The sequence below is a fragment of the Oncorhynchus gorbuscha genome, linkage group LG19, assembly GCF_021184085.1.
Source record: "Oncorhynchus gorbuscha isolate QuinsamMale2020 ecotype Even-year linkage group LG19, OgorEven_v1.0, whole genome shotgun sequence".
NCBI classification, from domain to species: Eukaryota; Metazoa; Chordata; class Actinopteri; order Salmoniformes; family Salmonidae; genus Oncorhynchus; species Oncorhynchus gorbuscha.
The window spans coordinates 49,661,611-49,688,839 of record NC_060191.1 but is presented as its reverse complement, the minus strand read 5'-3'; the positions used below and the strand labels follow the sequence as shown (position 1 = coordinate 49,688,839).

The 27,229-nt window shown below is 39.6% G+C and overlaps 2 protein-coding genes across 4 annotated transcripts; one reads left to right on the top strand and one right to left on the bottom strand.

The window, feature by feature from the left end:
* Positions 1-5,110: 5,110 nt before the first annotated feature.
* On the bottom strand, positions 5,111-8,978 carry LOC124006112. Of its 2 annotated transcripts, none has more exons than XM_046315897.1 (11): positions 8,817-8,978; positions 8,358-8,542; positions 7,998-8,172; positions 7,487-7,582; positions 6,570-6,647; positions 6,240-6,266; positions 5,902-6,129; positions 5,716-5,763; positions 5,511-5,624; positions 5,386-5,415; positions 5,111-5,293 (listed from the first exon to the last, which is right to left on the bottom strand). In XM_046315897.1, the coding sequence occupies exons 1-11, from the start codon at positions 8,884-8,886 to the stop codon at positions 5,238-5,240; spliced, it is 1,107 nt and encodes a 368-aa protein (XP_046171853.1). In that variant the 5' UTR covers positions 8,887-8,978; the 3' UTR covers positions 5,111-5,237. The 2 variants fall into 2 exon arrangements, with proteins under 2 accessions (XP_046171853.1, XP_046171854.1); XM_046315898.1 differs by having other exon boundaries at positions 6,579-6,647.
* Positions 8,979-13,659: 4,681 nt separating this feature from the next.
* itgae.2 (integrin, alpha E, tandem duplicate 2) lies at positions 13,660-27,124 on the top strand. Of its 2 annotated transcripts, XM_046313891.1 has the most exons (31): positions 13,660-13,837; positions 13,945-14,047; positions 14,179-14,261; positions 14,379-14,452; positions 15,536-15,644; positions 15,803-15,925; positions 16,012-16,133; positions 16,272-16,420; positions 17,239-17,395; positions 17,532-17,667; positions 17,856-17,926; positions 18,105-18,231; positions 19,836-19,972; positions 20,140-20,277; positions 20,359-20,583; positions 20,714-20,853; positions 21,072-21,214; positions 21,335-21,486; positions 21,634-21,747; positions 21,857-21,930; positions 22,084-22,219; positions 22,365-22,460; positions 22,592-22,671; positions 22,792-22,872; positions 23,014-23,086; positions 25,253-25,354; positions 25,445-25,471; positions 25,687-25,773; positions 25,892-25,978; positions 26,111-26,221; positions 26,469-27,124. In XM_046313891.1, the coding sequence occupies exons 1-31, from the start codon at positions 13,810-13,812 to the stop codon at positions 26,520-26,522; spliced, it is 3,339 nt and encodes a 1,112-aa protein (XP_046169847.1). In that variant the 5' UTR covers positions 13,660-13,809; the 3' UTR covers positions 26,523-27,124. The 2 variants fall into 2 exon arrangements, with proteins under 2 accessions (XP_046169847.1, XP_046169848.1); XM_046313892.1 differs by lacking the exon at positions 25,253-25,354.
* The last annotated feature ends 105 nt before the right edge of the window (positions 27,125-27,229 follow it).

Here is a 27,229-nt window from a genome sequence, read left to right as displayed (position 1 = left end):
CACGGTGAGAACCACACATGCGGTTATCATCCGCTCACCTACTCGGTGTCTGACAAAGACACGGCAGTTGGAACCAAAACTCTCAAATTTGTCCATTGCTCGTGTTTCTTTTCCCAAGCAAGTCTCTTCTTATTATTGGTGTCCTTTAGTAGTGGTTTCTTTGCAGCAATTCAAACGCAAAGGCCTGATTCATGCAGTCTCCTCTGAACAGTTGATTTTGAGATGTGTTTGCTACTTGAACTCTATGAAGCATTTATTTGGGTTGTAATCTGAGGTGCAGTTAATTGCTGATTTCTTAGGCTGGTAACTCTGATGAGCTTATCCTCTGCAGCAGAGGTAACTCTGGGTCTTCCTTTCCTGTGGCGGTCCTCATGAGAGCCAGTTTCATCGTAGCACTTGCTGGTCTTTGCGACTGCACTTGAAGAAACTTTCAAAGTTCTCGTAATTTTTCGGAATGACTGACCTTCATGTCTTAAAGTAATGATGACTGTTGTTTCTGTTTTCTTATTTGAGCTTGCCATAATATGGGCTTGGTCTTTTATCAAATAGGGCTGTCTTCTGTTTACCAACCCTATCTTGTCACAACACAACTGATTGGCTCAAATGCATTAAGAAGGAAAGAAATTCCACAAATGAACTTTTAACAAGGCAGACCTGTTAATTGAAATGCATTCCAGGTGACCACCTCATGAAGCTGGTTGAGAGAATGCCAAGAGTACAAAGCTGTCATCAAGGCAAAGGGTGGTTACTAAGAATCTCAAATATAAAATATACTTTGATTTGTTTATCAGTTTTTTTGGTTACTACATGATTCCATATGTGTTATTTCATAGTTTTGATGTCTTCACTATTATTCTATGAATGTAGAAAATAGAAAAAGAAAGAAAAACTATTGAATTAGTAGGTGTGTCCAAACCTTTTCTGCCAGTTCGCAAAAGCATTATTTGATGATTGGCTGTGTAGGCAATTTGGTGTGCATACAGTTTAGACATATGCATATGCATAAAACCAGATTAGGTTTTTCTTTAATTATTTTAGGCTAAATGTAGACTATATAAATTGCACAATAATGAAACATTCATGGATTTTTTAAGGTATTGTTTCTCTTTATTCAACCCGTCTGCCCTTCAGCCACACAATATTTCATGAACCTAAACCCATCCGCCCTGCGGATATCCACCGGTACTGTGGGTTATGAGCCAACCTGCGCATCAATAGCTGATTTTAAATGAGCTAAATCCTGGGGTGGTACAATCACTGAATTTATTCATTATCATACATCATGCTAACAGTTGGCCTATGTCAGTAAAAGCAAGCGCACTCCCTACCTCTTTAACCTAAACAGAGCTCTGTGTATCAGCCAAACTTGGGGGTGACAGGGAAGGTTCTTCCAGGCATAGTGAAGACAAGACAGCCTCCCAGGAACACAGAGAGCTTGTCTGTCTCCAGGGTTGCTGACATTACCACCACCTTCAGGGGGACAGAGCAACCCTTAAGAGGCCTTATCTGGACTGGAGAGGGTCAGCTTCAACAGACCCAACAAAAATGTCCAAAAGTAAAACACAATATTACACAACTGTTTGCAATCTGGGATTTGTTTATCAGCAAAACAGCAGCACCACCACTTGCTTTGGTTATACAACTGAGGGATGGAGTTGGGGATATAATCAGATTACTGTTTTGAAGTAGTTGCCTCTATTACTGACCCTGTTAAGGCTCCTCTCATGGGCTTCATCCAAAATGACTACACTGTACTGAGACAGAACAGGGTCTGCCAGGATCTCTCTCAGCAGACAGACAGTCTGTCATGTACTTTACCAGCGTGTCCTGACAACACACACATCTCCTTTCAGAGACACACATTTGCTGATATACACAACACTCTCCCTCCACATCTTTCAAGATGCCTAACACATAAGCGTATCCAATCATTTATGTGAAGTATCACTTTGAGCAGTCTAGTACAGTGTTTCACAACCCTGGTCCTCGAGTACCCCTAACAGTAAAACATTTTATTGTATCCCTGGACAGGCACACCTGATTCAATTTGTCAAATAATCATCAAGCCCTCAATAAGTTGAATGAGGTGTTTGTCCAGGACTACAATGAAAATGTGTACTGTTGGGTGACTCGAAGACCAGGGTTGGGAAACACTGATCCAGTAGGCAGGTGTCTTGGAGCTCTTTCACCTGTGTCATGCAGTCATCGAAGCACACTTGATATCCAACCTCTCTACCCCAACTAAAGTGCATCTCCTGTGATACCCTCTGGGCTACAGTGATGGCTGCTACTCTCCGAGGCTGGGTGATGCCAATCTTGCTATTACTCCAAAATCCTACATAATTAACACAAGTTTACACATATCTAAACCTTTCAGACCTCTCTATAAGGGCATCACATAGACAAATGCTATAATAAAGGGTATAGAGGTTTGGGTCAACTTTGAATTCTGTACACAGGTCCCATGGGGACGTTGAGTCGTTTTCCCTCTGCCAGTCTCGCCAGTGACAACCAAGAATGAATTGTCTTTGACAGCCTGTTGAAGTTTGGCCTTATGTTGATAGATCGGCAGGTTCTTTGATTCGTCTGAATCTCCCTTGGTATCCCACTCCGTCCTTTTCGACATGATGGACTCTATTGTTGTTTAACTATGCGAAAGGGAATGATGACAATAGCTGGTTCCAATAACTTATATATTATATTACATTACACGTATACACTAACAAAGAGTAAACACATAACTGCTTACTTATATAGAGTTGTAGGTCTGACTCTCCTCCACAATATTCCAACGTTTAGGTCGTAAAGATTCCAAGTTGCACACGTTTCTGTCGGCAAACGATGAAACACAGCGACTTCCGGATACAATGCATTCTACGTTTTCATTGGTCCCTGTCTTGGCCAAATACGTTTACTGTAAGCCGCTCCCCATGTCTGAAAAGTCCCTGCAGAAGTATTGCCTTTATGCACAATTTTCGACTATTAAATGGAATAATATGCTATAATTCAGGACAAAACATACAATTGCATTAACACACAAGGGTTCGATTGCTACCACGAGCCAATTTTGTCAGTCTTTTATGACAGTAAATGTACAGATAGGATTATTATGATAAGTGATTCTGTTACAGGGCATTGAGCAGCCGGTTCCTTTGCAGACTTCTGTATCATAATGAAAGTATACCTGGGGGATAGTGTTATTAATTGGCTGACATAAGTGTCTACAATAAGTTCATTATTTTCACTGTAAACAGGACCATTCAAGCCTCTGTGCCCAGAAAGTGGTGATGAATACCACCCAGTTACTGAAAAGTATCTAATCATTTTCACACAATGCAATTTGAGTTGTATATGAGTTAACAGGCACTCAGACTTTGTAAACTCGTGGAATTTCACAGAGGAGGATGGCCTGACTACAAATCAATTGTAATGTGATGGATGCTTAACTCCCTTGCTGTGGACCAGTGGCAGAAACACAGTCATGTGGCTGTCACCCCTGTAGGGACACCTGACAATGGAAACAACAAGTCCTGAACCCAGTGGTTTACCATTGGAAAATAAGTCAATAGGGATTGATCATCTGTGAACAATTGCAATTGGCTTGTAGTGGTTGGTTATGGTAGTAAACATGTAAGAGCACACAGTCACTGGCGGTTCCCATCGGTGAGAGTGGAAGTACCTGTAAGAGGATATTCATATTTTAAATGTTGAATAAATGAATGTTAAAAATTGAGTCTGGACATACTCTACATTTGAGAGTACACTATAAGGAGTATGATGACACCAGAATGTTGGTTCACAGATCATAGGGTCTTACAGGAGGCATGTAAAGGTCTAAAAAGGGCCTGAAGTTGCCACTTTCATCATGATTTTCTAAGAATTTTTTTGTGTGATACAAATGTAAAAAGGCATGTCAAACATTTTCCTACCAATTAACTTTTTGTGAGAATTGCAAGAACAATCTGAGATACCAAAAATATTATCAGCCTACGCTGATGTGGAATAGGCCGTTAGATGATTTTTTATCAATCTGAAAGTAGGCCCAAGGAAAAGAATCAATTTGACCTGATCGGGAAAGAGATCCGATAGAGAAATAGACCATCAATATGGTACAGACCTGTGATTGAGCGCCACAGTAGGTGAATGGAAAGCGAAAGGTAACAAAGTGGTCAGCCCTGATTTTGGACTTGCAGTTCTGGCTGTGGCTGGAGGGGATCTGGACTGTGTCCAGGTTCAGAGGGGGAAAAGTGGCATTCTGGAAAATGGTGATGAGAAACCTTGTCCTTGTCGCAGTGCCCAGGAGAACTTCTCAATGTGGATTGTCAAACAATGCAACTTTTGTATTATATAACATTAAGGAAAATATTTTGTTACCTTTCAGGATGCATTTTACAGATGAGAGGCACTCTCTTGGTGATCTCAACTTGGCCCTCTTTTAGCATAGCCTTGATGATCACTGTCAAGCTGGCAATATCTCCCAGGCACATTAGAATACAAGCGAAGTTAACATCAGCCTTTATGTGCTACAGCAAAACAAGAAAGAGTTTGAATATTAGCGGAAATAATTAGCCTACTTGTCTTTTGACGAGACAGCCATAATAGGGAACAGAAAAGACAACGAACCGGTCTGTCTCTCCCATGAGATAGTGGAACTGAAGAGCAATATCAATTGCCCTGTAGTGTTCACCATTTTCATCTGTGTGAATTTGAATACACAGGACATTATCAGGACATTGTCAATTAACCAAAACCACACATATATAACCAATGATATTGCCATTTGATTGATCAGGGTTGAATACATAAGTTACTTACCTTGGACATAAATGGTCAATTTAAAATGGGTGAATTGCTCTTTAGGAATGTAGAGAGACATATACCCATTATGACCACTCACAGTGTAATTTATGTATATTTAAAGTGCGGTTGAAAGTATGGATTATATCCCTCTCACTCCGCGAATAACAAATGATCTCTGATGGTCAGCAAACAGTGGACATTGGGCCTGGGTGACCATCCACTGGTGGGGTGACACAGCTGAGGGTCATTAGGGTTAATGGCCTTGATAATGGCCTTCCCATTGGATGATTCATTGGTGCATCTCAAACCATTGAAGCAAAAATGATTTCACTTTATTTCATATTTGTTTCACTTTCAAGACAATACTTTATTTAAAAAATACAACCCAAACAAAAAGGAGACCAAGGTGTTGAGACCCAGTATCCTCATCATCCCCATCATTTGTTGATTTGGTCTGTACTCTTGTTGTAGATAGGGTTTTTATATTCACATTCTGGGAGAGAGTGCAAGAGAAAGGGAGTGGTCTCAATGTAAGATAAGTTATATTGATTATACAGTATGTTGTGAGGAGAAAAAAAAACTTACTCTCTTTGGGTTTCTTTCTCCAAAAGCTTCCTGCAATGAGAAGGAGACAAGGCATTGATAACAAAATGCTAGAGTGCATATTGATTTGTATCAGAGATTACTGTAAAACATAGTGCGTGAGATACCTCTTTGGCGGTTGTCCATTTGGAATCTTCCCTCCTGGTTGGTCTCTGCCTCGTTTGCTCTTTGGTGGCTGTCGATCTGAGCTCTGGCTTGCTCATTGATCTCTGCTTGGTTTGCTGTCAGAGTTCACGACGAGTCAATGTAATTCATAAAAGGATCACTGCAAGCTGATACTGTAAATTGCTAATTAAAAAGCTCTGACTTTACCATAGTAATGCTGTCCGAGACTTGATTGGCGCAATCTGCTCATGAGTTCTGGGGAAGGAAAGTCCATTAAGTTCAGTTTCTTCTGAATGGAACATGAATACCAAGCAGGATAAAAATATTGGTATCATTGAACAAGGGAAAATTATTATAGAATGTTGACTGTATGTTACATAAAGTATAGCTCACCTCTATGAAACCCTCTTCTTTTCTCACTCAAATCTCTCACTGGTTTATTTTGGTATCTAGCTGGTTCGTGCTGGTGTCTTGGTGGTTCGTGCTGGTTTCTTGGTGGTTCATGCTGAATTCCGGTTGGATCATATTGAATTGTGGTTGGATCCTGCTGAATTCTGGTTGGATTTTGCTGAATTCTGGTCGGTTCATGCTGCATTCTGGTTGGATCGTGCTCATTGTTTTCTGTTGAAAGGAGGGAAGAGAACAGTTCAAACTCGGTCCATGTAGAAAAGAAAACAACAACATTAAAATTCCATTCAATGAAAATGGTAAATCTAAAATAATAAACGTACCATAGATAGGTCGCTCATTGCCGGCTCCTAAAGTAAGACAAAAACAGATGTGACAAAAACAGATGTGAGCATCAGTCTTGTTTTGGTAAATATATAATGATGTTGTAATGTGGCATAAACTTAACCACATGGACATTAAAAGACACTGTGTGTGTGTGTGTGTGTGTGTGTGTGTGTGTGTGTGTGTGTGTGTGTGTGTGTGTGTGTGTGTGTGTGTGTGTGTGTGTGTGTGTGTGTGTGTGTGTGTGTGTGTGTGTGTGTGTGTGTGTGTGTGTGTGTGTGTGTGTGTGTGTGTGTGTGTGTGTGTGTGTGTAGCCTATGTGTGCTTACGTTTTTTACCTCTCTTCTGTGCCACGTCTCTCCCAACATCATCACTACACGCAACGTCCTCAGGAAGTGTACTGGATCCTGTCATATTATACAGAATTCTACATTAATTTCATGTTTCAATCAGATTTGAAAAGGGTGCTCAAATACTATAGAGGTAATAAAACAAGAAAAGGCACTGCTATAAGATTATCATTTTTTCAGGCGTTATGTCTTTATTGAAAGTACATCACATTTCACAAACATATTAGGCTACTTTGTTCCACTGCTTAATTCCACATATTGGGTGGAATTAAGACATGCATGTAGGCCTGTTTAAACTGTGCAATGTACATCTTTTTTTGTAGGATATGTAGCTACATAACTGACATGGTGTCACGTCTGCTCCCGCTCTTCCCCCCTGGCGCTCAAGGGCGCCAGGCTGCCCTGCATCACGCACTCCTGCCATCATCAATTACACACACCTGCCTTCCCTCGTCACACGCATCAGCGATATTGGATTCACCTGGACTCACTCATCACCTGTCTATTACCTCCCCTATATTTGTCAGTTCCCCTGCTGATGCATTAATTGTTTTTGTCTTTGTTACCCTTGTGCTGACGCTGTTCCTGTCTCCTTCCATGTCCGTTCCTTAGTAAATGTTTGATTCCCCGTACCTGCTTCGTCTCTCCAGTGTCAATTCATGTGACACATGGAAGCAGCTTGCAAAGTTGCCCAATCAGCATCATAACATTTACGTCAGAAAGAAAGGATGCTGCTTAATGCTCATAGGAAGATTCAAATTAGCCTGAATAACTGTCAATGTACTCAGTGTAGCATACTCTATACTGTGCAGTATACCATGCTAGCTGCTTCACCAATATCATTCCAGTACTGAAGTAAGACTGAGGGAGTCAGAAAGAGGAACGGAGGTGCTCACGTGTCCATTTCACCCAGCAGAAACAGCCACACAGGAGCACTATGAGGACGGCCACACCACCAACGCTGAAAAACAACACTTGCAGATCTCTACTGTCTGAAGAAAGGAAGAGGTGGTTTTATTTACATGTACCTTACAGAAAACATAACGCTGCTTTGTCTAACCAGACCAGAAATATCTTGGCCTTTACATAAAGTGTTTGTGTAAGGAAAAACCGACCACATGCTGTGTATACAGAGTGCATCTCTGCAGTTTGCATACACAGTATGAAGCCTACACCAATTATTTTGACTCATTACAGGTGACTTGAAAGGGTCCTAGATTTTCGGATACAACAGTATAAGAGATTATTGTTCTAATGTAACAATAAACTGACTTTCTTTTGATACAAATATTTGGTTGAGGTCACAAGAAAAATCAAACCTACAACTCAGGTATTGTTACAGCACCATTCTCCAACCAACTGAGCCACTGGAACAATATTCTGCTGTAGATACTAGCATAGTGTTACCTTGATCAAGTTCCTCAACTTCCACTCGATGGCACTGGTCATTACTCTGTAGCTCACAGCAGTAGGAACCCAGGTCTGAGGCCTGAAGGGCATCGATTCTGATGGAGAAGTTCCCCAGACGTCCCTGATTGGGGAAAGCCTTCACTCTGCCCTGCCTGGGGTCCAGAAAGTCCACCTGATAATAATACATTCGTATTTGATTTACATATTATTTGAAGAGCGCTTTTCATTACATGCAGAAATAACAAAGCTCTACATTAAAAATAAGGTAAAAAATGCTTTTAAAAGGCTAAAGTCTCAAAGCTAAAAAAGAAGGCTAGTATTGTACATGATATGCAGACAACCGAAGGAGGCAACAACCTTCCCAGAGGATGTGATGTTGACCAGACTGGCATCAGAACCAGAGATCTGGTTCCACACCACCCATCCATGGCCAGGGCTGATGCCCAGAGAAGTAGACCCAAAGCTGCACGACAAGAGCACCGCAGAGCCCAGTGGAGCCTGGAGGGTGGATGTGTTACAGGAGTCATGGCAATGTTTGTTACCTAAAGGAGGAGTGATGGGTATAGACGGTTATCAGGCTCATTTACAAAACGTTGCAATGTAATGGTTAAGATATACAATTCTCAGCAGCATACATACATTTTTCTATTGTAAGCTAAATATAGGGTTTAAAGAATTACACCATTATTTTCCTGATGCACAACACACTCACGACAGGAAGCTTCTCTTCAATTTCTACTCTCCTATTCTACATTTATTCTCTCATATCTCTACATAAAATGCTATATCTATATTATCATTATCTTAAGCACTTACCCATTGAAGCAACAGAGGTATAACATAATACCATCCAGAAAAAACAGCCATCAGTTTTGACCAAGAACATTTTCTGTATTTTAATATATGGTGGTGAGTGGTATCAGAAATGTAAGTGAAAGTATCAGGCACATACATTCAGTAGATAGTACATGAGCAAGGTAAATGGCAAACCTCTGCAACTAAGTTCAGACACAGAGGGAATCGATTAGGTCACTTCCTGTCTGAGCAGCTGTGCCTCTTTCAATTCTTCCCATTTAATTTTATACATATCTGAAAACATTTAATATAGTGTTACATTTAAACTGGTACTTAATTTATTTTATATGTTATTCACATGTTATAACAATCACAAGTACTTAGATTATGTTCATGTAGACAGCTTTTTCTGTGATTATTAACAACTATGAAGCATATTCATGCACATGAACCAGGTTATTTTAGTGCATGACACATATAGATCATTTAGGTTCATAAATGCTTATTTTACTGTATTCACCCAAATACTATTTGTAGCTGCAGCCAATGGAACAAAGTTCTGAGCAGTAGCACAGATGTGGTCTTCTTACTCAGAAGACCACAGTAGCTTCCTGTTGAAGGGGGCCTTCAGTTGCAAGTGATATGCAAAGGTAAACCACACTCTGTAACAAGGCCTCTGTCTGTTGGATGGGTTGAAAATCAAGAATGAGACAAGCATATGCACTGTAGATGAACATTGGGTTGAAAGTATCTTTTTCTAATCCTCATGTTGACATGTCTTTTGACAAGAAAGTAGAGGTTGTAATGAACACACCTTCAATATGAATCCCTGTGTGCTACACAATGTTGACTAGAGAAAAGTATACAAAATACATGCATACAAATTAATATTGTAAAGACTGATCATGGAAATTAAAGAGGCAGAGATTTTACTAAGATCAACCATATTTGTTATCATTATAAATGTATTTATTATTGCTTGGGTATTTTGGAGGATCTCAATTGGAAAAAGTCCATCCTCTCCTCGATTCCTCCGTCCTCCTCTCCTGTGTGAACTGGAAACCGATAAGGGGTCGAGTGGTTGAGGAGAGTGTCAATTCGTTAGAAGGCAAACAGGAGTCTGCTCACCTCCTTCATTACCTACTTTGGCAGAGAATACTCAAGAGTGTATACACCCCCCTTTGAATCAGATGCTGTTTTCTCTAAGGAGAGCATGCACACATTTAAAAGCGATACGCTAATCCTTTTATCTATAACATGTCTTGCACACAACTTGTTCAATTGGTTTTTGCACTTTACACATTTATTTGGGGATTCCACCCCTCTAGAAGTCCTTTGCTTGATGACGCATAGGTGGAGGAGAGTCATTTCATACAAGCGCATTTGTTTTCACGTTTCACTCCGCGATTACATTTGACCTTTTTCAAAAGCAGGCAAGGAGAGTACAGAGGACAGGATGCGAGGAGTCGAGCAAAACCAATTGAGAGTCTCTCTTCGTCTTGTCACTATAGTTTTTGTAACTATTGTGTGTGTTGTCACAAAATACAGTCACCATGACTACTCAAGCAACTTGCTTCCTTTTTAACAAGGAAAGACAAATCATCTGTTGACGTGACATAACTTTGTGGTTAAAACCAAAGACACTGCAGACAGCCAGGAAATCGTTTCTATGTTGAATTTCTTTTCCAACCTGGTTCATGCTTTGCAAATCATAAAACCGTCATAGCCATGCTACATCTGCCAACACAGTCTGAGTAGCTCATATCAGACATCTCATGCAACACCTTTCATCAATTTAAATAGAAAATGGGGAATGTTTGTCAATCTAGTTTGTTGTTTAATCTAAGTTGTTAGACATGTGCTCTCGTAGCTCTCATACCCTGGTGACAGAAAGCAACTTTGTAGAGGTACACAGAGGGCCTCTTGTCACCTTGGTTAGAGTAATGTCACTGTCTGTGGTCCAGACTGGATACAGCTGAAACCCACTTTCAGTTCTGCTGGTCTGCTGGAGACAAGGGAGAGAGAGGAGTTACAGGAAACATATCAACATATCAATTCTAGTTTAAAATGCTCCCTGCAAAAACAGAAGTGAAAATACACACCTATTGTTTCCACTTCACGCTAAATGTATTATGTAATGTATTTGTATTGTAATGATACATTGTATGTAATGTGCTGCATGTCAAACACTTTCATATAGGACCAATATCATACCAAATGTATTGTGAACACACAACATGTCTTTTGTATTTGTGTATCATGATCTATACAAATAAGTAGTAATCCACAAATGTAAATCACTATCCACAAACAAATACCTTTTGGTACGACTTCACAGTGGTGCACAGGGCAGGGGCACGCCACTCCAAGTCGGCCCTGTACTGCAGACGGGTGCCGCCACTGTGAGAGGGCCGTGTGCAGTGGAGAGGGTCTGTGCCACAGTGTCGGGCGAGCAGGCCTGTCTGCTGTGAGCTGCAGACTGCCGCTGTGGGTGAACGGGGGCAGCAGCAGGGACAGAACACAGACCTACAGCCTGTGCTACAGTAGATAGAGGCGCAGCCAAGGCCACCATTGGAAGAGGTGGCAGCGCTCTCACTCGCGACAAAGGGTTGTGGTCAAAGTTTGAGAGACTGCGGCTGGCTGATGGTGTGCTACAGCGGGCATGGAAGGAGACAGAGAGGTGGCGGTCCCAAAAGCATTGCGGGAGGCTGTTCTCCAGAGTGCTCATGGCAGGGGTGGGGACTGGACACTTTGCGGGTCACAAAATCACTCCGCCGCCTCCATCAGGGATTTTACTGGGGGCAGCACATGGAGGACTTTTGCCGGAGCGGTGACAACTGCACAGCAAAAAAGGGCCATCCAGCTCCAACAGTTCCCGGTGGGAGGGGAATGTAGTTGGGCCACTCCCCACCACAGACAGTGGAAACCTCCGGGTACTCATGGCCATGGACTATTTCACCAAATAGTCTGGGACCAGGAGGCAGAGACCATTGTCGACTCCCTGACAGCAGGGATTTTCTGCAGGTTCGGTGCTGCAGAGTCCATCCACAGCGACCAAGGCAGAAACTTTGAGTCCCGTGTGTTCGCCACCATGGGTGAGAGGCTGGGTATGCAAAAGACCCGCACTCCTCCTCTCCATCCTCAAAGTGATCGTGTGAGCAGCCACTGAGGAATAAAACAAACACTTGTTGACTTGGCAAACAAGACAAACTGGTACAGACAGACAGAAAACACAGGCATAAATACCCAGGAATTAAGTGGAGAAGATGGGCGACACCTGGAGGGGGGTGGAGACAAGCACAAGGACAGGTGAAATAAATCAGGGTGTGACACATACTATAATTGCTGCAACCTTGAAAGGCAGGCATCAACATGGCCGAATGAGAGGCTGTCAGCGATTTATAAAAATCACTTTCTATGGATACAAACTTTTTTCTACAACTATGACTACAAATTGACTACAAATTGCTTTCTACGCGTGACAACTTTTTGTTTTTTTCTTGTAGTCAATTCCCTGCCAAAAGTCAGGTGACCTAAGCGCTTCCAAATATGGAGTTGCATGTTTGCCATATCTCTCCTAGGTACAAATCTTTTTGGCTCTCATTTTACCTAAGGCCCTTGGAAATGACCTGCATATCTGCAGTTTTAAAAACATTCTAATGCAATATATCGATTTACAAATACAAATCAAAAGGTGTTTGTTAGTGGATTGTGATTTACATATGTGGAAAGTGATTTACATATGTGGATAGTGATTTACATATGTGGATAGTGATTTACATATGTGGATAGTGATTTACATTTGTGGAAAGTGATTTACACTTGTGGAAAGTGATTTACATATGTGGATAGTGATTTACATATGTGGATAGTGATTTACATATGTGGATAGTGATTTACATTTGTGGAAAGTGATTTACACTTGTGGAAAGTGATTTACATATGTGGATAGTGATTTACATTTGTGGAAAGTGATTTACATATGTGGATAGTGATTTACATTTGTGGAAAGTGATTTACATATGTGGATAGTGATTTACATTTGTGGAAAGTGATTTACATATGTGGATAGTGATTTACACTTGTGGAAAGTGATTTACATATGTGGATAGTGATTTACATTTGTGGATTGGTGATATACATTTGTGGATTGGTGATATACATTTGTGGATTGGTGATATACATTTGTGGATTGGTGATATACATTTGTGGTTTGGTGATATACATTTGTGGATTGGTGATATACTTTTGTGGATTGGTGATATACATTTGTGGATTGGTGATATACATTTGTGGATTGGTGATATACATTTGTGGATTGGTGATTTACATTTGTGGATTGGTGATATACATTTGTGGATTGGTGATATACATTTGTGGATTGGTGATATACATTTGTGGATTGGTGATATACATTTGTGGATTGGTGATTTACATTTGTGGATTGGTGATATACATTTGTGGATTGGTGATATACATTTGTGGATTGGTGATATACATTTGTGGATTGGTGATTTACATTTGTGGATTGGTGATATACATTTGTGGATTGGTGATATACATTTGTGGATTGGTGATTTACATTTGTGGATTGGTGATATACATTTGTGGATTAGTGATATACATTTGTGGAAAGTTATTTACATTTGTGGATTGGAACTTATTTGTACAGATCATGATACACAAACACAAAATGCATGCTGTGTGTTCACAAAACATTTGGCATGATATTGATCCCATACTTTTACACAACCCAAGGGTTTACATGACAACAAGGCAAGAGCCACCACTCCCCACAACCCCCACCGCCTGTCTGTCTGACAGTGAGGTTGTGATGTCATCACCTCATAGCATTGAGCACACCAGAATTAACTTTTTTTCATGTGCAGCGTACGGAAGAGCATATATCAGAAGTTATTTAAAAAACTTTTGATAGGTTATAAGCAAGTTACGATCAGACTGATTTGGTTTAAGCAGTTCATTTTTCTCAGACCTAACATGTTCCACTAGAAACATGATTCGAGGACACATTTTGCTAACTGGTATGTATTATGTTTTTGAGCATTAGGCATTCATTCATTCCATGAATGTAAAGAGTGATAAAAGGTCTGTCTTGTCGCTTCAGACCTGACATCTGTTTGTTTTACAGTGATATGCACAGTAGCAGGCTTCAACATTTTCACAAAACCAGTAAAGCATTTTCCGAACGATGATAAACTATTTGGGCAAACTACTGTTCAGTCCAAAGCTGGGTAAGTCACTATGGCATCATCTGTTATATGTTATGTCAAATGAATTTGAGTTCATGTCATATAGACCTAGAGTACTGTATTACATCTAGATTATGTTCTCCTTATCCATGTTCTCTTATGAAATTCAACAGGGTATTGGTTACATCACCAAATTCTAGACCCCAGAAAGTATTCAGCTGTGGTCTGGAGAAATGCACAGATCTCTATATCTCAGGTAAACTATGCCACTCCTGCTAATACACATTTCAGTAGTAGGTTCAGTTATTTTAGTACATTTCAGGGATTGTTTTTGGTTAACCATATGCTGAATCCAAGTCAACTTTATTTGTAGCCAATGCAGGTATAGGACTCCGACCCATCGTGGCATTGACCAACAGTTTGACTGGGGAGAAGGAGCGGCACATGGTATTTATTCTACAACAGTTTTCTACATTCATAGAGATATTTATTTAATATCTCTATCTCTATTTAACCTGCTGTGCTGCCTTTTATTGAGTCATTTAATTTGCCATTCACAATAAGTCACTCATGATTGTCATCAATTTTTATGATATTTGTCCATGATTTGTACATGATGACACAGTATATTGGCTGTATGACAAATAGTTATACTAGTTCAAGACAACTAAGAGCTGTGTTGTATTTCATTTCTGTGTATAAATGAGATGGGGAGTGAGGAGTGAAGTATTAGGGGGGGGTTGCAGGTCAGGGTGGGTGCCATGGGTACTTGTACAGCAGTAAATTACATTAGAGTAGCAGCAGGATCGTTGCCTAGTCAATTGTCTCTCAGCAAAGCCACAGCTTCCTCCTCTGTAGGCGTCAGATGCTAGTAACGTCTGCCTTTCACACGACTTCCCTTTCAGCATGAAAAATGGGTCCCACTCTTCCGTTAACACTTTTTCCGATGTAACTGATTATTTTCTGCTACTGTTAGATTGTTTTTGCTAGATGGACTCACAGAGAAGGACCACACCTCTGGTCTAAAACAATACATACTTGTCTGTAAGTTTAGCATAGAAATGCTTCCTCAAACTCTGTTGATAAGATTATTGAGAGTGTACTCTGACTGTGTCTGCTGCAGATATTAGTCGTGTTCTCACCATTAAGTGTCACTGTGGTCACGTTCAGACAGACACTTGCATGCACGCAGGCATCCACATCCGCTTTTTGAGCACAAGGTGTAGGAAATACCATACACTGCCCTGGAACATAACAGTGTCATGTCTCAAGACTGAGAAAAAGTCACCGATTTGTTCCTGTTCCACTTCAGACATCATATTTTTTATCTTCAAAGAAAGGTGTTTGTCCAGCGAATTAAATAAAGTTCAAATCGTCTTTATCTTGTGCCCCATGTTGCTCCAGGAATTAAGAGGATTAAGTCAGTAAGCAAATGATATTGTACACTATCAAACTGATCGGGCCATAGAGTTATCCTGCTCGACAGTATGCCATGTGGCCTGATGACTTGCTCTGCTCTCCTCTCACCAGGTCTGCCAACAGGTCAGGAAGAAGAAGAACACGAATGAGGATCTTAATGCAAACTGTACACTCCTGTCTGGCCTTCTGAAGCATGAGTTGTATTATCCTGCCACGCTAGGTAGGCATTCCTATGATACTGAACCGATGGACACATCTGTTGAAAAGTTAGATCTCAGATGAACATAGGGAAATGTAGACTATGGAAACACACTGTACATCCGAGCCATATATGGAGTGTAAAGTTAGTAACGAATGTCTACATGTTCTGAATTGAAGTTGTAGATCAACTGGAAAGAAACATCTCCATGAATAACAACAACAACAACAACAACAACAACAACAACAACAACAACAACAACAACAACAACAACAACAGTGATGAGCATGATGAGAAGGATGGTGGGTCTACATTTATTACAAATACAGGGAAGTGATGTTCATGTTTGTTTTTTTGTTCATGTACGATATCGCTGTTTTGTTTTTAGATCCTGGGACTGAGATTGCATTTGTACTTGATGGATCTGGTAGCATTGAAAGTGAAGACTTTAAAAGGGCAAAAGATTTCATCACAACTGTGATGAAAAATGTTTGGGAGAAGTGTTTCAATGTAAGTATTGATCAACATTAATGCACACTTCAACAAAAGATTTGGCAATAAAACTGTGCTTTCTCTTGAATTGGCATTAAATAAAATGAATGATAATGCTTTATTGTGATAACAAAATAAATGGTGTTTTCTTTTTAGTGTGAATTTGCTGTTGTTCAGTATGGATCGGAAATCAGAACTGAACTGTCATTGAATGAGAAAGACGGGCCAAAAGCTATTGAAACGGTCAAAAACATTGAACAGATCGAAAACGCCACAATAACTGCTTCAGCTATTATCTATACAATGTAAGTACCATATTATTATCTATACAATGTAAGTACCATATTATTATCTATACAATGTAAGTACCATACTATTATCTATACAATGTAAGTACCATACTATTATCTATACAATGTAAGTACCATATTATTATCTATACAATGTAAGTACCATATTATTATCTATACAATGTAAGTACCATACTATTATCTATACAATGTAAGTACCATACTATTATCTATACAATGTAAGTACCATACTATTATCTATACAATGTAAGTACCATATTATTATCTATACAATGTAAGTACCATATTATTATCTATACAATGTAAGTACCATACTATTATCTATAAAATGTAAGTACCATACTATTATCTATACAATGTAAGTACCATATTATTATCTATACAATGTAAGTACCATACTATTATCTATACAATGTAAGTACCATACTATTATCTATACAATGTAAGTACCATACTATTATCTATACAATGTAAGTACCATACTATTATCTATACAATGTAAGTACCATACTATTATCTATACAATGTAAGTACCATACTATTATCTATACAATGTAAGTACCATACTATTATCTATACAATGTAAGTACCATACTATTATCTATACAATGTAAGTACCATACTATTATCTATACAATGTAAGTACCATACTATTATCTATACAATGTAAGTACCATACTATTATCTATACAATGTAAGTACCATACTATTATCTATACAATGTAAGTACCATACTATAGGCCCATATTTTATATAATTTAGATTGCAAATATCATTACATTGTTGAGCTTTGTTTAAATGTGTATTTTCAGTGAACATGTTTTTGTTCCTGAGAATGGGTCCAAAGAGGACTCCAAGAAAATGATGATAGTGGTGTCAGATGGAGCAATATCCTTTTGGGATAAGAAACATTTGGGAAAAGCAAAGAACTTGCTTGAAACAAAAAATATCACCAGATTTGCTATTGGGGTGAGTTTTCTCATTTGTGTATCTTTTAATTCATCTTCCTGACTAAAGTAACAGGTTTAATCGATTCAATGAAAAAGTTAGCTCATATTCTGGTATGTCAAGACATAGATTTTCTCTGTACATTTATGAATCACAGGTTGGTAATCAAACCAAAATAGACGAGTTGAAGATTATTAGCAACAGTGAGAGTAACCTGTTCTTGGTTGGTGACTATAAAGCCTTGGAGGGCATCCTCTCCAAGCTAAAGACCAGTATCATCAAAGGAATCGAAGGTAACACTAAAAGGCTGTAATCATCAGTGTAACCTTAACATTTGTGTCCAATTATCGTCATATACTGTATGTGTGCAATTTAATGTAGGGGTCTAGGGTAGTCTAACACTGACAGGCTGTAAGGTGCAATTTGCATTTCTGACTCACTTTATTACAAAATGTTTGTGTTGCTCCGATTTATGAACCAGGAATCAAGCAGGGGGATGGCTTTCAATTTCAACTCGCCGAGGCTGGATTCAGTAATCACATTGCACTAGATGTAAGTTGTTTGGTTTTCAACTTTGTTTTTTACACACTGGTTTTCCAGTTGGTTTAAGGCCAAAGTCTGTAGTCTGACCATATATGAGATGCAGTTTGAGGATGATAATAGTATCTCTATCCACTCTCTATTTTTTTATTGGCTTCTGGCTATAACATCCTTTCCCTCCTCCTCCTAGGGGTCCTTACTGTTCGGCGCAGTGGGGGCCAATGACTGGAGTGGAGGAGTGATCTTAAAACACCCCAAGGAGAATAAGGTCACCTTCTTAAATGGGTCATCCTCAGAGCCAAGGTTCTCCTACTTAGGTAAGTTATGGACATGTAATCTCGGTTACCCAGAAGTAAAATTCTCACAAAGTTTAATTTGTCCATGACAGATTATGGGACATGCCATTTCAAACACAAAGTTTCTGAAGGTTTCTGTTTTGTATTCCTCATCCTCATCCCGAGGTCATAACTGAAGGTCAGAGCTGCCAACTCTCACGCATTGGCCACGAGACACACAAATTTGTCCCTCTTCTCACACCACACCTCTCAAATATTGAAAACTACTGCATATATTTTCCAATTAGTCCATTAGATAGTCAGCGTGTTATGTTTCCAACTGTGCTCCAAATCGTTTTGAAATCAGAGAATCTGCGCCTGCAATTTAACATCACGAGCGGAACTTCTATCATTGTCCTGTCTTGCCACAGCAGGAGAGAAAAGGTTCTTCTCTGAGTTTATAAACAGTAAAAAGAGCAGCATGGGAGCTCTGTTTGATGAACAATGTTACTCCTGTCCCTACTGCAGAATGCAGCCTTTTGACATCATGTACTAACGTCGATTTAATCCTCACTAGTCCCCAGTATGTTTGGTAGGGTGACCTGATTTGTAACTCTGAAAATCATTTTGACAAACAGATTTTGAACCAAAAAGTGTAAGTTTGATTCTAGAGGGGGGACAATACATAATGATTTGGTTAGGGTGTAGGGATAGATTTATGTAATCTAACAGGAACACAACTGTTATTCCCCACACTCATTTTATTATTCCACTTCTTCCAAATTTTGAAAGTGTAATCACATATTTGAAATCTGATATGCCTACTTGTATTTTTGCAGCCATTCATGGGCAGTTTTGAATAGTCATAAAAATTAGCATGGGATATTAAATGCTCCAGGTACCAAATATAATTTTTGACATTTTAGTGTTGTGCACATGCTAGGTAGAAATGGTGAGGGGACTCTCAAATCACCATATTTAGTCTATGTAAAGAAAGACGATGGCAAGGATCTTCAACTAGTAGGCATAAACCACTTGAACATTTATATTCAGTAGATTTTCTTTGAAGGTTGGGTGATTTTGCAAAATTAGCCCTGTTTTAAAGTGAGAGTTGACCCAAATGACAAAATATCATTTGGTTACCCACTGCCATCAACCTTAACATTTCCTGTGCAGAGCCTTGGTGTAGTGAAAACACTCCTCAGCATGTCCCTGCTTCCAAGCTTCCCACTGTTTCTAGAATTTCATTATCGTCTCATTGCATTATCGTCTGAATAAAGTGTCAAATCTCCTAAAAAATATTACCATGCTTTAAATGTAATCCCCCATAAATCTAAAAGTAACAAAGTCGTCGAATTTGGGGTGTTCATTTAATGTTCAAAGCATCCTGAATACACCTGACCTGTGGTTTTTATTGAAAACAAATCCACCCTAGTCATAGGCCTAACCCATGTCAAAATACGTAGAATTGCAGGAACTTAGCTATAAAACAGTACACTGTTCCTGGGGGACGACTCTCAGTGCCCTTTCTTGGGGTTGTGCCAAGGGGCAATGAAATTCACATAGCATATCTCACTCCAAGCTTTCTTCAGAAGTTGGCAGTCCTTCTTGAATGTATTCTGTTAACTTCTGTCTGTGTGTCCCAGGTTACAGTGTTGTGTCTGCCATGGGCCCCTCAGGGACTCTGTACATCTCAGGGGCCCCTCGTCACAGCCTGACTGGTGGGGTCTTTGTCTTTATTGCAACTTCACACAAACTGCAGGAAATACTACTGGGTGACCAGGTAGGTATATGTGTATAACAGATATATTGTGAAATCCAAGAAATCTAAGAAATCAACTTGGACAGGTACTGTATCCATCTTTGGTTCCACTGTTAATAGTGCACAACCTGATGCTTACTGCCATCGTGCGGAGGTTACAAATAATAACCCAAATCTCCACTCTACAGGTGGGCTCTTACTTTGGCTCTGTGTTATGTGCCCTGGACTTTAACGGGGACACTAAGACAGACTACCTGCTTGTAGGAGCACCGTACTTCCACCAGAAAGGAGAGGAGGGCAGAGTGATCATCTTCAAGCTAAACCAGGTCAGTAGAAATGCACTCGTAAAATTGTATTTCGGTGCTCATAACTGCACTTTTCTGATGGTTGTGAGGGTTGTGTCCCAGGCCCAGGGTAAGTTTGATAAGGAGTCCTGGGAGTGGCATGGGCTGGACAGCTACATATATGCCAGATTCGGTTCGGCCATCTCTTCTGTTGGAGACCTGGACGGAAACGGATACAATGACGTGGCAGTTGGATCTCCTCTGGAGGAAGATGAGACATGTGGCTGTTCTGGAAGCATCTATATCTATAACGGAGTCCAAGAAGGACTTCAGAGGGACCACTCTCAGGTGATTTAGTAGAAGTCTAGCTTGCTGACAAAGAGCCTCTTGCTATTATCCTGATGCCTGCAGTGAAAGGACTTTATACAGAACCCAAACATGACATCACACATAGTGTTGTTCTTGTTCTTACTTCTAGAGAATTAAAGCTGCAGAGTTTGAGATGAAACTCCGCCACTTTGGCCAGTCTGTGAGTGCATTCTCTGACAAAAAAAGTGCAGACGGGAGGAGACAGCTTTACATCAGTGTCGGGAGTCAAGGCATTGTCACTGTCCTGAAGTGAGTATAGACAGCAGGAATATTTGTCCAGGAAGCCCTGTACTGTATATGTCCACCACAGATATGTATACTGTTTCATTTAGTAGAATGCTCTTTTAAAAAAAGGTGCTACCTAGAACCCCTAAGGGTTCGCTTTACGGTTCTAGGTAGCAGCTTGTTTAAAGAGTGTATGCGCTGTTCATTTACTGAATCATCTCAAAACTCTGAATTTCTACCAGAACAATCCCTGTCATCGTGTTTAAACCCAAGCTGACCATGAAGCCTAACACCATCCCCACATCCGCGCAGACAAACTCAAAAACCAAGATGGAGCAGGTCACCCTGGCCATCTGCTTCCAAGCACAAAGGGGAAATATTGGCCGTATGTACAGTACAGTTCTCATCACCCATCGTCTCAGTTGATATAAAATAGAAAATGGAGATGTATTTTCTTGGAACTACTGAATCACTTATTTTGTTCCATGATTGGCTTGTTTTTCAGCTGGTGAAGAACTTCCCATATCTTACAACATAGATCTGGATGCAGGTCAAAACAAAAAGCGCCTGTCTTTTGAGGACAAAGCAAATGGGGAAGGCATCTTCACTATACTTTCTGATACAAACTGCCTTAACCCCATCAAACTCTTTTTTACGGTAGGTTTCTCAGGCGTCTACATTCATTACAAATATGATCTTTAAATCTCTATTTTAAAGTATGAACAGTCTCCAGTAAGACTTACTGATGAAACTTAATCACACGAGAGAGAGGGATAGACACATGTCGTTTCTTCTCTCTTTCAGGGTTGCTATGACTGCTTCTCACCGATAGAGATCAAGCTAAACTTCAAGTTGAATACCACTGAACCACCTCTCCGCATTCTGGATTTCTGTACTCCCACAGAGTTCACAGAAAAGGTGAGCATTTGGTAGCCTACTCAACAATGTTGTGAAAAACTGTTCAAGAGTCATTTTTAATTATAATAATTGTTATGCTACCGTATGTGCTGTTAATTGAAATCTTCAGATTCAATTTGAGAAGGAGTGTAAGGTGAAAGACAAATGCAGGGGAAACATATCCCTATCTGATTCAAGGCTGAGGTAAATTAGTTTTCAATCACAATGCCATTATTTTTCTATATCGTGTCTTCTCCTGTCTACAAACATCTTTAACAAGGTGGAAATAATAAGTCATTGATTTTATACCCAAACATATGATTTATTGTCCTTTTTATCCTGTCATTTGTGTAACAGCAAGGATATGGTCATAATCGGAATGACTCAGAACTTGATGATTGACTTCAATCTGACCAACTTTGGGGATAGTGCCTACATGACAACACTTGTCCTGGCATATCCCAACATGCTCCTTTTTAACAAGTTCACAATGGTAATTTCTCCTCACTGAAACAGAAATCAATTTGTTGAGTCCTTAGAACAAGATTTGGGGTTGGAAATATTAGATCAGCTTTGTTGCATTGACTGGACAAAGGAGTCAGCAACTGACTGACTATTGTTCTGTTCATCATTCACAGAAAATGGAAGGGTCTGTTTGTGAGAACCAAGTTAAAGAGAATATTTCTTATTTGAAGTGTCATCTCTTACATCCAGTCTTCAAGAAAAATACCCAGGTACCGATACCCACCATGACTTCACTAATACAGCCTAGTGGCATTGCTCAAGCTAAATGTCTCCCATCAAAATCGAAATGTCATTTTTCTCTGACCTGTCAACATGTTCCTTTTTTATTTTGATACCCTAGGTACATTTCTCCATCTCCTGGCAGCTTGTGAACAAGAAATCAGAGATGCGAGAGGCTGAGATCACAGCAAACCTAACATGGTTTGAATCTTTCCATACCGATACTTCTTAAATGATCTTCTTGTTGAGTAAAAATGTAGCATTTTAGTATTTTATTTGAATGAAGTTGTCTATATTCGTCCTTCCTATCATTGTTTTTAGTGAGAATGGTGGCACCCAGGTTTTGTATTTTAAGACGTACCACTTTGGAATAAAGAATGCTTTAAAGGTCCAACTGACTGGGTGAGTTAAGAATGAAAGAAGCAAGAGAGGGATGATTTCAAGGCAAATAGTGTATTTTTAAATCCTACTTAATGTTGTTGAATGCTGGATTTCAATTACATTCAATTCATCTTGATTTTTCTGCTACCTTGTTGTTTACAGGGAGGCCACACCGAACATTGTAAAACTCACGGACCAAACCATTGAGAATAAAGACCTGACATTTAAGTTTCAGGTATGCTTGCAATGTTTTCGTCTTTCTATAATGTGTTCAAATCAAATTAAATTGATTTATAAAGCCCTTTTTACATCAGCCGATGTCACAAAGTGCTTATATAGAAACCCAGCCTAAAACCCCAAACAGCAAGCAATGCAGATGTAGAAGCAGAGTGGCTAGGAAAAACTTCCTAGAAAGGCAGGAACCTAGGAGGAATGTAGAGAGGAACCAGGCTCTGATGGGTGGCCAGTCCTCTTCTGGCTGTGCCTGATGGAGATTATAATAGTACATGGCTATTAAGGCTAGATTGTTCTTCAAGATGTTCAAACGTTCATAGATGACCAGCAGGGCCAAATACTAATCACAGTGGTTGCAGAGGGTGCAACAGGTCAGCACCTCAGAAGTAAATGTCAGTTGACTTTTCATAGCCGAGCAATGAGAGGTCGAGAGAGAGGTCGAGTCAGTCAGTCAGTCCGAGACAAGGCAAACACGTCCGGTGAACAGGTCAGGGTTCCATAGCCGCAGGCGGAACAGTTGAAACTGGAGCAGCAGCACGGCCAGGTAAACTGGGGACAGCCAGGAGTCATCAGGCCAGGTAGTCCTGAGGCATGGTCCTAGGACTCAGGTCCTCTGGGAGGGGAGGGAGAGAGAGAATTAGAGGGTGCACAGACAGGAGAGGGTGCACAGACAGGAGAATTACACCAGATATAACAGACGGACCCTAGCACCCTGGCACATAGACTTTCGCTGCATAGATAATGGAGGCTGAGATGGGGGAGGGGGGAAACCAGGCAGGATATAACCACACCCATTTTGCCAAAGCACAACCTCCAAACCACTAGAGAGTCAACAGACCACCAACTTACTGAATATAGCTCACAAAGATCTCCTCCACCGCACGAGCTCGAGGGGGTGCAAAACAGGACAGGAAGATCACGTCAGTGACTCAACCCACTCTCAACCCATTCTAGGGACAGCATAGAAGAGCACTAGAGAGCCAGTGACTCAGCCCCTGTAATAGAGTTAGAGAAAGAGAATCCCAATGGAGAGAGGGGAGCTGGCCAGGCAGAGACAGCAAGGGAGGTTCGTCCACCCAGTGCCTTGCCATTCACCTTCACACCTCTGGGCCAGACTATACTCAATCATAGGACCTACTGAAGAGATGAGTCTGCAGTAAAGACTTAAAATGTTTGACCGATTCTGCATCTCTCACATGGGTAGGCAGACCATTCCATAAAAATAGAGCTCTATAGGAGAAAGCCGTGCCTCCAGCTGTTTGCTTAGAAATTCTATGGACAATAAGGAGGCCTATGTCTTGTGACTGTAGTGTATGTGTAGGTATGTATGGCAGGACCATATCGGAAACATAGGTAGGAACAAGTACATGTAATGCTTTGTAGGTTTACAGTAAAAACTTGAAATCAGCCCTAGCCTTAACAGGAAGCCAGTGTAGAGAGGCTAGCACTGGAGTAATATGTACACATATGTTGGTTCTAGTCAAGATTTTAGCAACCATGTTTAGCACTAACTGAAGTTTATTCAGTGCTTTATCGGGGTAGCCAGAGAGTAGAGCATTGCAGTAGTCTAATTTAGAAGTGACAAAAGCATGACAAAAGCATGTTTGCATGTTTAATATGCTTGCTGAAAGCAAGACCACTCTAGAATTGTACGTACACATTACTATTCCGCCCACTCTAGTGCTTAAACCACCTATAAGCTATTGAGACCAAACAAACTTTAGAATGTCCAGACTGTTCCAACTTATAACATAATTGTTTATGCTATTTATACTTTGTGTGCCATAACAACATTTGCATAAATTAGCATAAACCATCATCAATTCGATGTCAACAACAAGAACACAGTGACACTTCAAATGCTACTGCTCATTAACCATTTCAAATAAAAACATTAAAAAATTAACATTTTCAAAACGTTATAAATGATAACAATTCAAATTAGATCAAATTAGCATAAAATAACCCACCAACAACAACAGTAACTGTTGAACCGTTCAAGCTAGAGACACCAAACCAACTTTCACATGTTCAGGCTATCCTATTCTATCAATCAAATTATCCTTCAAGACAAGCGAGCAAGCACACACATTTTATCAGGAAATTCTATAATGTGTTCTATAATGTGTATGTTTGCATCTTTCTTCAAATATTATCTCCCTTCCAGCTTCACGGTGAGAACAAACACAATGCAACTATACGCGTTAACATTACAATAACAGTACAGGCACGTCATACCAAAATTACAATCAAGAGTATTACACCTAAGGTATGTTAAAAACATCCAGACATTTCTATTGTTCTAATATTTGGTACCCAGTATTCGGTCCCTGACATAATCATTTGGTTTGGATTCCAGGAGAGATGTGGAAATCCAGAAGTAAATGTGAGTTCCATCCTTTCTCATTACACCTATAATATAAAATGATTCATGAAATCAAAATATTATGCAGCATATTTGCCTTAATTTGTCAGCCAAAAAATGACAAATAAGAAATATATTAGCCAAAGTAACTTATATCTACAATGGTTAAATGTCACTATTTTGACATAAAGAGAACATGTTGCCTTTTGAGTAGTAAATATGTGTTCTTCCTCCAGGCCTTCGGGGAGTATCTCATTCAGTGTTCAGTGACAGATGTACAGGAAATCACGGTTGAGGCTGAGGCTTCAATCAGAGAGTTTTCGGTGGGTAGATGCACCTTTATTGACTTCCTCTGCAATATAGAGATGAAGATCCTTACACATTTTACGATTTTTATGGTCAAAATGCTTTGTTGTGACCATCCATCATCAATCATTACAGGGTACATCTGAGAAGATTATAGCTAAAGCCACTCTGGGATTTGATGAAGACCGATTCGAAGCACTGGAATTGAGATCGATGGAATCAGTGGGTTAAACATTCAATAATAGAGATGTCAGATTAAAATAATTGAATACAATAGTTGAAAAATTATATTTATTATTGGAAAAGTTTAACGATCTTGCTCTGTCTGCTCTGCTTTGTGGTTCTGCTTCCTAGGTGGAGGTGATGATTATCAAACTGGCAGTGGAGAAATCATTGCCCGCCATCATTGGAGGCTCCATCGGAGGCTTTCTATTTCTAGCGATAATCATTGTCATACTTGTTAAGGTAATAATGAGTGTTTTTGATGTTTTTGTACATCGAATACATGTTCAACTATTTTAGCTGGGCTTGATTGAGCTTGCATGAACCAAACCCTGCCAATCTGGCACTCAAGACAGGCTAAATCAAACACTAAAACTACTTGAAAGATTTAAATTTGAACCCAGGTCTGACTGCAATGTGTGCACAGTACATTATTTCGGTTAAAGTATCAAGGCGTCACTATTCTAATCTTTCCTTTTCGAACTTGCAGTGTGGCTTTTTCAAACGACGCCATCAAAAGGATATAGCAATGGATGCTGAGTGATGCTTTGTCACTGGTAAGATAAGTGCTGAATGCTAAATTAGCCTTTTGAAAGCTGGAGCCTTGTGTAACTTGGGGGATTTTACCATAAAACAATATTCCAACTGCACGCTGGATCTGCATGGTGTTCCACTGAACTTTAGCCTTAGCAGCCAAAATGCCCATAAGAAATTTGCATTGTTGAGTGATTTAATGAGAACTTTGAAATATGATAAAGCCATGTGATCCAAGAGACGCTTTGTTTTGAGTATTTTGTTAACTATTTTTTTTGTATTTTTTTTGAGTATTGTACATTCATACATATTCAGATAATTGACTTAGCCTCCTGTGATGACTGTTTTAAAATATTTTATATTGTACGGTTTTATACAAAATATTACTCAATTAGAATATAGCACACTTTTTAAAATTGACTCATGTTTTGTATTATGAGAACTTTGAAATATGACAAAGCCACATGATTGATGAGCCACTTTGTTTTGAATTTGTTAATTATTTTGTTACGTATTGCATATTTCTACATATGGAGATAAGTGACTTACACTGTGATATCTGTGTTTTATCTGTGTTTTTACGGTAATGTTTACTATAAAATATTACTCATATTTCTTGTGTACATTTATTATTTACCTTGGTGTAAATTGCCTCAACGGTTTTGTTTTAAAATGTTTGCTCTAAAGAACTAAATACAAAGATTAAATGAAAAATAT

Coding starts and splice junctions, on each gene's coding strand:
- itgae.2 (XM_046313891.1), top strand. CDS start 13,810: ATGATTCGAGGACACATTTTGCTAACTG. Junction 13,838..13,944: donor AGGACACATTTTGCTAACTG/GTATGTATTATG, acceptor TTTGTTTTACAG/TGATATGCACAGTAGCAGGC. Junction 20,278..20,358: donor TCATCTTCAAGCTAAACCAG/GTCAGTAGAAAT, acceptor GTTGTGTCCCAG/GCCCAGGGTAAGTTTGATAA.
- LOC124006112 (XM_046315897.1), bottom strand. CDS start 8,886: ATGTTCTTGGTCAAAACTGATGGCTGTTTTTTCTGGATGGTATTATGT. Junction 8,173..8,357: donor ACATCACATCCTCTGGGAAG/GTTGTTGCCTCC, acceptor TATTATTATCAG/GTGGACTTTCTGGACCCCAG. Junction 7,583..7,997: donor AGTTGAGGAACTTGATCAAG/GTAACACTATGC, acceptor TCCTTTCTTCAG/ACAGTAGAGATCTGCAAGTG.